Here is a 13343-nt window from a genome sequence, read left to right as displayed (position 1 = left end):
GGTCCCCCATCTTCTCCCTGCTTTCGGCAACATTATTTTAAATGCACGGAATTAAACTACTTAAACTGGTTTTGCAGCACTTTACAGGCTACATATAATTGTTTGTGTCGTCCAAACAGATTCGAAATTGATTATATGTATCAACAACTGGAAGATATGTTGTATTAGCACAAGCAAGAAACAGGCATTATGGGGGATGACGGTGTAGCTATTGCATTATAATACCATCTACCATGGGTAAAATAAATATGGCAAGTTACTTTGGAGTTCTATAACATTATAAACAAACTTGGCCTTCAGCCTCATTCTTCTACATGATCACACAACTCCGTGGTGATACTTGTAATATCCTTATAATGTACGGTAGGGGGTACCTTAGAGTGTACTTTGTCCCATGCATATTATATGGGCTGTAATAAGTGGTAAGTTATTAGACTCATTTTAGATAGTCCTGGTTGGAAATACATTGGGCCTCATTCCAAGTCCAGCGGTAACCCGCCAGTGCTACTAGTGGGTTGCCGCCGGACTTTAACACTGTTTCTGCCGCCTGAGATGCCGGTGCCACCGGGACATTACAAGTTCCGTCGGCCCGGGATATCAGGCAGCAGAAATTGTTAGTCCCCCAATAGGACTCCACGGGAATGGGGACTACGTTGCTACCGACACCTTTTTTCCGGACTCGAAGACTCGTAATGAGGCCCATTGTCAAGAGGGGAACGGATAGGGTTGCCATGGTGGCGATTGGAACTTTTAGCAGGGGATGCATTATCTCAGTGCATGAGTAAAAGCACTCTATCACGGTTGTGTACTAATTGACCTTTTCACAATTGACCTCGGGAGAATTGACCTAATTTAGAAGGTCAATTAGGACATATATGCGAGTGGGGATACCCCTGCAACCTCCCACCCAATCCAAAACCCCCTCACAACCCTCCACCCAATCCCTGTATATTATTTATAATCCAAAACTAACCCAATACATATATAAAATAACTAAAATAATATAAAGGTCAATTGTGCAGAAGGTCAATTAGGACCACTATAATTAGGTCAATTGTGCAAAAGGTCAATTTGGGTAATACCCTCTATCACGTGTGTGTTAAACCCATTACCAATGCCACAATCATTTTTCTCCATTGTAGAGTCACAGCGGAGGTGAAACACAACCCCACCAGCACTATCGTGTGCAAGGCACAAGGGGAGTGGAATGGAACGCTGGAATTCACCTACAGCAATGGAGAAACCAAAGTGGTTGATACCACCAAGCTTCCCGTGATCAAGAAGAGGTTACGGCCACTCGATAAACAAGGGCCCTTCGAATCCAGGTGAGTGCGTGCGTGTAAGCATAGGACTGTGCCGTGTTGAGTTCTTTCTTACTGAGTGATGAATGGTCACCTGACATCTGTTTGCCTTTTAATGTATATATAAGAAAGAGAAATTGGCAGAGTTCCAGGCTACGTGATGGCACTTAAATTAGTTGTGATGATAGGGCAACTTGATGAAGAAGAATTGAATATAATAAAAGCATGTACTCTATATGGGTTTATATCATTAGCAGCTATAGGATTACCCTTTCTAGGGTCCAGCTAGTTAATGATGTCACAATGGCTCTTAATACACAACCAGGCATCATCAAACAAAGGTGCATTATGTAACTCTTATTGATGGTGAGGTAGTATTATGGTGGTAAGGACTGACTCAGTGGCTGTACCGGCTGGTAATGGTTCAAGTGAGGCAAGGGCAATACAGAGGGAAGCGGATCATTGCAGGCTAGTACAGGCCTCAGATGCAGCTATTATGGCCATTAGAACCATGTAGTGAAGTGATATGATATGGCATTTATAACGTGCCTGTACATAAGTGTTTCTAGCAATGACAAGACAAAGAGGGGGCAACAATGGGTGGACAAAACAACGATCTTACTAGGCCGTGTGTCATTCAGATCGCGGAAGTGCGGGTAAGAGGGAGGGGAGAAGTGCCTGGGGCGAGGGGAAGGGAGAAGTGCAGCTAACTCAATAAGTGCAGCCAGTAGGTGGCTCATAAGTGCAGAGAGAAGGGACTGCAGGTAAAGACCCTTAAGTGCTGGGGGAGCCAGGAGGCAGTGCAAGGGCAACTGGACATGCAGGAGTCTGGGCCCGAGTTCAGAGGGTATCCAGGTGACCAGTGTGTGGAGCAGTCAGGGATATCAGCAGTGGAGAGGGAGAGAGAAAGCAGAAGCGAAAAGGAAGGCCTTGAGTTGCTGCCGGAACCTGGTGGTGGTTCTGCTCAAGTGTGAGAGAGGCAGAGAGGCTGTTCCCAAGGTAGCCCAAGCCGGAGAGAGAGATCTGCCCCCAGCTCTCTGCTTGGAGAAGCGTCTGACCCTCAGAGAGTTGGAGGTGGATGAGCGGAGAGCTCGAGAAGGAAGATGTTTTGGAAGAGAAAGTTGGAGGATAGAGCGGTACCAGGCCCCAGAAAGCCTTGTGAACGATGCAGAGGGTCTTGGACTTCATCCTTGGAGCCACGGGGAGCCAGTAAAGAGATTTTACAGCAGGAGAGATATGATCCCTGGGCATGAGGCCAAGGACAAGTCTCCCAGTCCTGTTCTGGATAAATTGTAAAGGTCGAAGAGTAGAGGCAGGCAGATTTAGAAAGCGGCTGTTGCAGTAGTCTAGCCTATGAGGACCAGAGCTCCGGAGACAGTGTGCTTCTGGGAGAAAGTGAGAAAAGGAAGAACACCTCTGAGGCGGTGCAGCTAATAGTTTGACTTCGTAGAGACATCAGAGATGTGAGGAGAGAAGGAGAGGGTGAAGTCGAAGATGACACCAAGGTTCTTAGCCTCACAGGAAGGAGCGGTAAGAGAGTCCAGAGTAGGCGGAGGGGGTAAGGTGGGGGGTAGGGGAGAGAGAGAGGGAGAGAGAATAAATTAGGAGGATCTCAGTCTTACTGGCATAAAGACAGAGATCATTGGTGGCACACCATTCCTGAATTGCGGCCGGACAGTCTGGTATGAGAGAAGGAGCAGAGGTGGCTGAGGGGACCCTGAAAGAGAACTGGGTGTCATCCACATAACACTGAAAATTGGACCAGAAAGTAGCGATGCAGTGGGCAAGAGGTGCCAGGTAGTGGTTGAAAAGCCAGTGAGAGAGGTTAGACCACTGGGGAACACCACAAGTAGAGATGCAGATAGAAGAGAGGAAAGACCCCAGTTGGACCTGAGAAAGTCGGTCAGTGAGAAAGGAGAAACAAAGCCAGGGCCTGATCAGTGATGCCCAGGTTGTTACAGAGGCGATTGAGCAGGATGGCATGGGTTGAACATGTCGCAAGCAGAGGAGAATGAGGACAGAAGGAAGATTAGAGTGAAGATTGGAGAGCAGGTCTTCACAGGTGTTCAGGAGAGCAGTTTCCGTGCTTCTTGCAGCTCTGAAGCTGATGACAAAGAGGAAAGAAAAAAACAGAAGAGGTGGGGTGACACACGCAGTGAGGGGCTGAGCATGCCCATGGGCAGCAGAGAAGAAGTGCTGTGTGTACTGGGCAGAAGGAATGCTGAGAGTGCAGAGCATGAATGGGTAGAGCAGGACAGATAGGAGCAGCACGCCGGAAAGAGCCAGCAGACAAAAAGCAGTCCAGAGGAAAGGGAGAGGAGAGGAGAGGTGAGGTGAGAGGTGAGGTGAGAGGTACTTGCAGGTGAGTGGGAAAATGGCACCCGGGGACACAGGGAAAGTGGGAAAGATAAAGCCTATGTTCCACGCATTCTGTTTTGTCGGAGCACGGTTCCCGGATGCTAATGGGTGAAGACAACTAGAGTTTTTTTCTTTGCACTGGATTGCCTATTTAAGTAGTCTTCATCTGGAAAGCATCACTCCTCTGTATAATGTTTTGCGTCTACTGTTTCCTCACCAATTCCAGGCCCTACTGAAGCTCCACATTGAGGAAAAGAGGCTGACTTACATCAATCAGTTGTTTACGAGTGATCTAGGAGTGAGACTAACTAGTCAGTGCTGAAGGAGGACTATTTTGGGTGAGAGTGAACTTGTGCTGCAGGAAAACCGTTGGGGCTTAATGACCTCTTCCTACTGTGAGATCAAGGGTTAAACAGAGTTCCTTTTGTTCTGCCACTGAATTACTTGCCATTGGCTAATTCTGAGAGCAATAAACTAAAGAAGGAATTTCTGCAATTGGTCCAAAGAGATGAGAAACATTGGGCCTCATTAAAGGCCTGCCGGTACGGAACCAACGGTGCCGGTAAGCTTGCCGGCACCGTTGTTTCCATACCGGCACACCACAACTCTGTGGGCGGGTGTGCTCCGGCCCGGCAGGTCTATCCTGCCTGGCGGAATGGCACCCACCTGCAGAGTTTCCCAGAAGCACCGGCAGCGTTGCTAACGGTGCCAGTGCTTCCGCGGTCCCCACTCCCATAGAGTCCTTTTGGACTCTATGGGAATGGGGAACAACATTTTACTGGCGCCTGACTTCGCGGCAGCCAAGGTTGTAATCCCCCAATGTTATCGAGAAGTCAGGCACTGGTAAATAATTACGGGCCCAGCAGCAACCTGCCGGTTTCACAGGCACGGTTATCGCCGGACCCAAAATGAGGCCCATCGTGACACAGCAGGAGACACTTTGCAAGTGTCTGTGGACTGAAGTTTGGAGACATCACATGAAGATGTTTTGCATACTTGAGTCTGCACTATTGTTTCAGATTCAGAAAGTAAGCCTGCATGATCACTGCAAGACATTCTGACTGCAGTTAATGCAGAGGAGAACACTACTAGTATGTTAGAAATAAGCATTGGCTAAGCAAATTGTAGCATCATGGCTGCTGAGATAAGGTAGAAAGTTGGTGTGTAATGATATAAGCGGTGAATGATTGATCTGGGGTTCACAGTTGGAGTCAGGTGGCAGTAGATGGCTGATCAGCCGGGTGCTCCATGGATAGCCTTTTGCCATTATCTGTACAATAGCTGGGCAACCTACTTCAATAAATACCCATTACCACAGTCCAGTCATTCCCCCACAACCAAATCACAATCACATTACAGAGTGCAGAGAAATGCGTGGAAGTCTTACCAGCTGACAGGGAGGGCCGGAAGGGAATGCAGCCCAGGGACCGCAAAGAGTGTCTGGGGTTGGATTTAGGAAGGGGCGCAGGTGGTGGGTGTAAAGGAGTGCAGGGAGTGGGGGGAGATGCTGGGGGCAGGGAAAGAATTCAAGTAATTTTGAAGGGAGAAGTGCGTGCCAGTTACCGTTCTGAAACAAAAGCTTTGAAACTGTGGCCGGAAAGAGCTTTTTTTATTGCCATAAGAAATGTTGAGTACCAGTCAACGTGTCTAGGATGTACTCATAGGTCCGATAGAACAGAACTAGATGTAACTGCACAACGAGAAGGTGTCACCCAATAAGCAACTGCAGACTCAACAACACACAGGGATGACCAGAGACCTGCAATCGCCTAGCACAGTAAAGGTCTGGAATCAGGCAACCCAACACAGATGACACTGTCCAGCAGGGAAAGACAAGCTCAAGCTTGTAAACAGAATAAACTCCACACTAGACCAAGAATCTCTCTCTGGCAACTAAAGCTCAGAACCTCTAACATAGGGAGGCGCGGTCACCCCGTCAGGCACTGGAACGCAATCGGGATAAGGGGACTCCCTCCAATTGGCACAGATACTCACACATACCAATAAGCAAATTCTCTCCTCTGCACCAACAAACAATAAAATGCAGCTATAAATCTCGATTAATTCGGCCTAGCTGCACACATAATCTCATACACATGCTCCACCAATGCCAGAATGCAGCTACCCTATTGTCAAAACGACCTTGCACACACATTCTACTATTCCCACACAACCACAGCACCACGTCTAGCATTAGAATGCAGCTACATACCACGTAACCGCCCGGGCTGCACACATACTGAGTGCACCCATGCACTATTTACTATTCTACTCTCTCCACTGATCTAGACTACGGGCCCCAAGGGTGTTCATCCCACAGCGCTTTGAGATCATACCAATGGTAAAAAAAAAGGTGCTATACAAATGCTCAATAACATATCATAACATGCTATTCACAATACTGTCACTACTGTGGGATGGTGCCATAGATAAGCGACAGTGGGCCTTATTACAAGTTTGCCGGTAAATACGCCAGGATACCAGCAAACTGAAATACTGATACCGGCTTGTGGTCCGTCTGTAAATCCCCATTCCATGGAGTCCTATCGGACTTCATGGGGGGATTTGCTGGTATTACCGGCAATGGTAATACCAGTGATTCTTGCTGGTAAGGTGCGGGAATTACCTCCAGCTCTTAACATTACTGTTAAAGGATGTTATGGTTGCAGCGCAAAAGTTGAAAAACCTAAGAAATGTGCTAGTTAGGGTAAACTCTGCAACCATAACTCAAGCACCGCGCATGCACTGCCCAGACTAACAAACAGGACATCATAGATGCCATAGCAAATGGCGTCATTGATGACAAATAAGGTTCTTTCTTCAAACGCCCTCTGGCTTGTCTCCTTTGATGTTGATATACGGCCAACTCTTATACTCTGTGCAGCTAGGCAACACTGTGGCTCCACCACAAGCCATAAATAACAGCCCCCTTAGGTTAATGTTACCTTTGTAAGTCACCTGTTTTCTTATATACATTTTGTTTTGATTTTTTTGTTTGGTCCCTGGTATATGTCTTAATTGTTTACACCCTCATAAACTGGCTCGCTACGTGTAGTCATTTTTACACCATTGTACAGGCACCCTTCGTGGGAATGCCTGCACCATCTGTAAATGTGTTATTGTAAGTCAATTCTGATCGAAATTGACATCCCTGTTCTTCTTACAAATACAACCTACTCTGAAAGCAGTCAATGGCATTGAACAGGAACATGGAATATTGGTAGGGATGAAATTAGTGTACAATTCCATTTGTGGGGGTCTTTTATATAACTTGGAGGTTCATCTCATCTTTTTGCTGGATTCCTTAGTTTTTCTCACAGCCAGTTTAAATCCAAAGCTTCACTGAAAGAATGGCTCTGTGTTTTATGTGCTCTTCCATAAGGGTCCTTATGACTCCTAGGGCAAGGGTATCCTCAAGGTACCCCCTAATCTCCTGGAGTGAGAACACTCTCTGTTTGTGTTTGTGTGCTGTGTTAACTTACTGACTTACGGGGGGGATAAAAGCAGAACCTCTTGCCCAGTCACCAGCTGTATCTCTGCTGTACTCTGGAAAGCTTGATGCTCGATGAATTACCAAAACACTGCACTGGTACCTTTTGACGTCCTGAGGTCTCCAATGGTGAAGCGCGGCCTCTGCAAATTAGACCAGAATTAACTCAAAGTGGCCACCTTTCCCCTGATCTGGTGGGGACAACTGGATCACAGCTCCTGCTAGAAGGTCTTGTCTTCTTGAAGCTTCTGACCATAGCTGTGGTACGCACCACCAGCGCACACCCTTACCTGGAGCAGGCTGGCGCCGCTACCCTCGGTGAAGGTACTCGGGGCAGCAGGGGGCGGCACATGGCATCCTGGCAAGCGGCAGGCTGGAAGACCTCAGGGATGTGGAACAGCACCCCGTAATGCCACCATGGTATTCGCTGTGTGTTGTCTACTTCTCCGTTGTCCCCTTCCTTTTTTCGCTATGTTTGTTGCCCTGATCCAGCCTGTATGTCGCTTATCAGCCTGTCATGCCCGCCCCATCTTACGCCTACCAGCCTGCCCTGTCTTAAGCCTGTCAAGCCATCCCTGACAGCCCTGTCTCAAGGCTGCCTGTCTACACTGACTAACTCTCCTTGAGCTCTCCTTGACCCGTCCAGTCTTACCCCTGGACCTGGTACAGCCCGCCTGGACAGACTACTTCTTATCTACGTACCTTCATCAGCAGCTGCACGTCATCAACGCCTTCCAGACCAGTGTTTGCACTGTCTCTATGCCATGCTAATTCTGGGAGGCATTTCTGTGGTGAGGAGTGCCGACCCCTGAATCGCCGGTCACTGTCTCAGATGAGCATGGGTCTGGTTTTTTCCATCACCTGTTTAGCTTAAACAACCTGGACCTGTCCCGGAAACCTGTGAGGAAGGTACCATCTAGGACCTCAGATATTTCACAGCCGCAAGACTTGGCGCTTTACAACCTGCATAACGGGACCCAGAAGTTGGTGCTCCTTTACCGCAAGGACTCGAAAGACTCTCATAGCAGAATCAACCAGAGAATCTTCGTCCCAGTGAAACAGGCAAGTTCTCTGATTCTGCCCTCCCCCTAAACTGGTCACCTGCGAAGCTCTGGAGGCTATGCTGCCCGAAATCCTGCAACTGTATCTCAGAATTCGACTTCCCAGTCCTTCTGCCATGGCTGGCCCCTCAACGGTGTAACTTCCTTGACATTTCTTAAACATCTGTTCTTCTTTTGGGTCTCTCCAAGCTAGCCCCATCCTCAAATGTTGGATTCTATGCCCGAGGATGACGGGCAAACCCTGCAGGGATGACTTCCACTGACCGTACCTGTCCGTCCTGTACATTCCTCTGAATCTGAACCCTGACCTGGGAATCACTGTATTGCAAATAATATCCCTTCAAAAGGGGCTGGAGGTCCCCTCTGCACCCATGTTCCCCTGCTGGAGCCTAGAGTGGTTGCTATAGTACCTGTGAAGTAACCATCACTGGAAACTGCCCACTCCATCCCGCAGAGCTGATTTATTTAGTGCCAGGATATTGCTTTCCTGCTCCTACAGTGCTTCTGGGCTGTCATTGCTTGATTTCTTTCTTTGCCCCTGCCCAAACTCACAGAACTGGTCCTAGAAACAAATGAATTTTTTTACCTACTAGTACTGTTTCATTTTCAGGAAGGACTCTTTATTGACTGTAGAAGAAACCCTGTTGAAATGCATTGCTACTTACCTGATACATGGTGACCTCTGTATTTTACAAAGGTTTTCTTACCTGTTAGTGTATTGCTTTTTCTCTTTGCTTTCTCTTGAATATATAGGTTACTAACTTGGGTACCCGGTGTTGCCTGTGTCCTTATCAAGTGGTGTCTCATGTGTCCCGGAGGAAGTTGTTCTTGTCCTCCTGCCGGCAAGTCTTGCTTCAGTTTGCTCTGGTGCCTCATGTACCCTGGAGAATGTTGCTCTTGTCCTCATGTCAGCAAGTCTTGCTTCAATTTGCTCTGGCATCTCATTTGCCCTGGAGAAAGGTGCTCTTGTGCTCTGGACGGCAAGTCGTGCTGCTGTTTGTTGTGTTTCAGAAGCTCTTGTTATTGATTCTCGCTTTGCATCAGATGGAGCTTTTCTGAGTGATGCTCGTTTTTTGAGCGGTGTGTTTCAGTTACTCAATGGCTTCAGCACATTTGAGAAAATGTCCAAGAAAGATTGATTGATTGTGCTCTCTTCTTGTGAATTAACTTAAGTAAACTGTAACCTTGCTATTTCCCATATTAGGAGAGGCGTGATAAAAAAAAAAATTACATTCTTTTTTTTCATTTGCTTTAAAAATGCTTTAATAAACCCTTTCAAACTGTATACAGTGCTAATGAATTTCAAAGGAATAACCAACACATTGAACATTTTGTTTCAGACACTTTTCCAAATGTTGCCTCCTTCTATCTAGTACCCACTGTAGTAAATCAGGGTGAGCATCAGTAAATGAGGGTGGCCACAGAGTGAATTTATTGCATCCAAACTAGCATCTTGCCCCAGACAAATGTGGAGTCCATGCAGAATTTGGTAGACATGGGTTCAGCTGTGTGGATTTGTATAGCCGGACAAACATACACACACACACACACACACACACACACATACATACATACATTCAGCTTTATATATAAAGATGTTTATAGAAATGTATCTGGGGATCTTCTCTTATTTGGTATTAATTTAAAGTGTGCACTGTACCTGTAAACTAGCCCACTCCACCTCCTGAGTGTTAGATCTCAGCTACTCTATCACCATTACTACATGGAGGGCCTGATGAGCTTCAGGGAAACACTAGTAATACCTGGGTCAGGACGATATACCTGAGGACCCTGAGAACAGGGCCTTAATGAAAATATCCCTAACAATTATACAATAAGGTACTATTGCCTGGGACTATGTAACAGACTCAACGAAGCTAGGAAGATGGTCCACTGAAAAGTCATGTGTGCTTCTTTGCTGGATGAACTTTGGTGCACGCACAAACGTGTGCAGGGCGTTTTGTAAAAAAGTACATACGGTGCACAATAAACAAAGTGAATCCTTTTAAATCATCAGACTCTCCAATTACTACAGTCAGCAGCAGTGCATTCAAAGCCAGGCCCCTCTGGGGTCTTTGCAAGCCCTTGCAGCCGGGCCTTAAAAGCAACACGTGCTGCTTATCAGTTCCCAGGCTGAAACTTGGGTGATCACACGTGCCTCCTCCTCAGCGCATGTGCTGTACAGAGTTGGGGTTGATTGATTGATTGGGCTGGTAGATACAGACGGCACTTGCAAAGTTGTGCTTGAGTGGTTTGTATCTTGGGTACATGCAACTCTTCGTACCAGCGTGGGACACACGTTCTGGATGCAAAGAGGTGATGTGCCTGTGTTTGCATTATTGTAGCTCTCCATCTTGCTCTGTGAGGCCAGTGCTGTGCAGGTGGGTGTGGGGCTGTGGTGCAACGACCGTGAAGTACGAGCATAACACAGTAATATAAGAGTCGTTCATATGATAGGCTGTATGTATTATTATTATTGCAATTCAGGAATGCAAAGGCGTTCATTTGTCACTGTAATGGAACACTACAAAGCCCCTTCATTATATGAGTAACCGCCTTTAATGTACATTTTACTCACATACTAAGCAATACAGAATACCCTACTTTTAAAATGATGGTTGGCACTTTAACACAGACATGAAAAGCTGTTTCTTTGCTGTGCTCTGGGTGTAGCACAAGCACAGCAATTTATAATACATCAAGTATTTAATTTCCAAAATTATAAGTGTAAAATAAAAACCTAAAATATCTTATTTTTAATATTAATATTGTTCAACCAATATAAACACTATAGAGTAAAGACCACTCGGAATGTAGTATTACACTGTAATACCACAAAGTAAGGTTGGGGTTGCGGACCACAGAAGCATCAATCTTTATATAATAGAAGTCCCCCATTTATGTTTCCGCCTTGCCATCCATGGTGTCACTGAAACAATGCAACCAACTTGAAAATTGACTGCAGGCTAAATGGGCCATGCAGAGAACTGATACAGCACCCACATATGCTTATATTTTTTGCCGGTCATCCCCGCTTCCAAGCAATTTGTCACAAAGGTGCTCCCAGGCTTGGCTTCAACGTAATTCTGGTGTTTGCTAAAGGACTGCACAGGACACACAGACACAAAGCTGCACCCTTCATTGTTTTGAAACCGGTCACACCGAGGCTCACAGAGACACTGGAGAAGCACCAGATCAGACACAAATGAGAGGGAAGGGATAATGGGGGGTGGGGCACAGGCACTGGTTGGACCACCCACCCATGTCCCCCTCGCCAACCGCCCACCTCGAGTGAATCAAGCAGAGCCCAGGCAAATACCCGATATCAGCTTCAGTGATACAGATCTGACACCTGGAATCTTAAGCAAAACACATCAACCCCATGGCTTCTCCACTTATCTTAGTAAGACATTTCAGACTTCAGCGATCCCCCTCTTCCGTTCATCTTGTATGATAAGGCAAACAGAGCCGCAGACGGACAGAACAGGACACAGACAATAAATGGTGCTGGCGGCTGCACAGTTAACAAATGCCCGGTGAGTACTAGTGTTAAATGTTTCATTGTTAGCACATGCATTCGTATGCATACATTTTTAGGCAAATGAAAGAGGAGGGGTGTTCGTACTTGCATGTCAGCGGAGTGATTCGAAGGGTAGGGTCAGGAGACTGTTTATTCTCACAGCAGTGCTTAAGTGTGTGGTTTCTCTGGTTTCAGATGTGAAGGAGAGAGTTAACTGATTGTAACATTGAAACCGCACTAGAATAGTCTCATTAGAATGTGTAAAGAAGTTAGATGCCCCCACATAAGTAAGTTTTCCCCTCCCCCATAGTTTCTGAAGTTAGCACCTCTCCCAACATTTTGGGGGGGTGGCAACTATGCTACCTGCCTGGGGTGCAATCGGGTCTAAGACCGGCCCTGAACGTGTGGGTTTCCAACTGTTGTCAAGTACGGAATACCCAACAAAAACTCATGTGTGCAGCTCTCGTGTAACAGGAAGAACACAAAAAGTGATCAGGTCTGAGGTTCTGGTACTCTCTGCCATGTTGGGTGGTGGCTTTATGTACATTAATGTGGTTATAAACTAGCAGGTGTAGGACACAAGAATAAAACTGTAGAAGCGCAAATGCTACTAGCATCCCATACCATAATAGCTACCAGCAGTCATTTCCTAAAGCTGTGGCACAGTATCTAAGAATTCTGGGGTGACAGTGCAGGGTGGGAGTGGTATGGGGACTGGCTTCTGTTGAGAGGAAGTTTGTAGCAGAGGTACCAGCGATCTTCCGGGTTCATGTAATTCCTGTGCATTATGTTGCATCATACAGCACTACAAAGAGGTGGTACCAAAGTTAGATCGGGCTTTTCACCGTCACATAGGATTCTTGCAAAGAGTGCAGGTGGCTTGGTTTTTATCCTGTATGAAGAAATGCATCATTTTAGTTTTTTTCGGTGGACGAGCTTGTGGCCTACTATGCATGTCTGGCCACAAAAGTGTTGGTGGATTTGGTGGCGTGGCTGCCAAATGCTGACATTTCGCAAGTTCAAATCTGAAAGCCTGTGTTTAAAAGACCCTGTACTAAGTTGGAAGACTAGGTGTGTCATTCTCTTCTGTCTGTGACATTGTCCTCCTCCTCGATATCACTGTTTCCAGGATCATGGCAGCCTACACTCAGATGGGTCATAACCTTTATCTTCCAGGATCATGGCAGCCTACACTCAGATGGGTCATAACCTTTATCTTCCAGGATCATGGCAGCCTACACTCAGATGGGTCATAACCTTTATCTTCCAGGATCATGGCAGCCTACACTCAGATGGGTCATAACCTTTATCTTCCAGGATCATGGCAGCCTACACTCAGATGGGTCATAACCTTTATCTTCCAGGATCATGGCAGCCTACACTCAGATGGGTCATAACCTTTTTCTTGCTCATCATCATTATTGTTCTCAGACTCATAAGTGGAATTTACGTGGCAGTGGACACGGAGAACTTTCCATATCCTGCCCCTCTCCTTGTCATTAGCATATACACTCCGCAACTCAGCTTTGCCGTCTTCCCCAGAGACAGTGGACTGAACCTCCTCCATGCACTACTTTGTTTTGACACCAGAGTGATGGGTGGCAGCGGTTGCT

At 46.6% G+C, this 13343-nt stretch overlaps 1 protein-coding gene across 5 annotated transcripts in view; it reads left to right on the top strand.

The window, feature by feature from the left end:
* The window catches only part of OSBPL10 (oxysterol binding protein like 10), a 2898140-nt gene that overhangs the window by 2836894 nt on the left and 47903 nt on the right, over nt 1-13343 (top strand). For all 5 annotated transcript variants that reach the window (XM_069648807.1, XM_069648805.1, XM_069648806.1 and 2 more), the window contains one exon: nt 1143-1325. In XM_069648807.1, coding sequence (XP_069504908.1) covers nt 1143-1325 — 183 coding nt within the window. The remainder of the gene's footprint in view (nt 1-1142; nt 1326-13343) is intronic.

The sequence above is a fragment of the Ambystoma mexicanum genome, chromosome 2q (assembly GCF_040938575.1).
Source record: "Ambystoma mexicanum isolate Mex_15411 chromosome 2q, UKY_AmexF1_1, whole genome shotgun sequence".
Classification (NCBI taxonomy): Eukaryota; Metazoa; Chordata; class Amphibia; order Caudata; family Ambystomatidae; genus Ambystoma; species Ambystoma mexicanum.
This window is presented reverse-complemented; position numbering and strand designations above follow the sequence as displayed.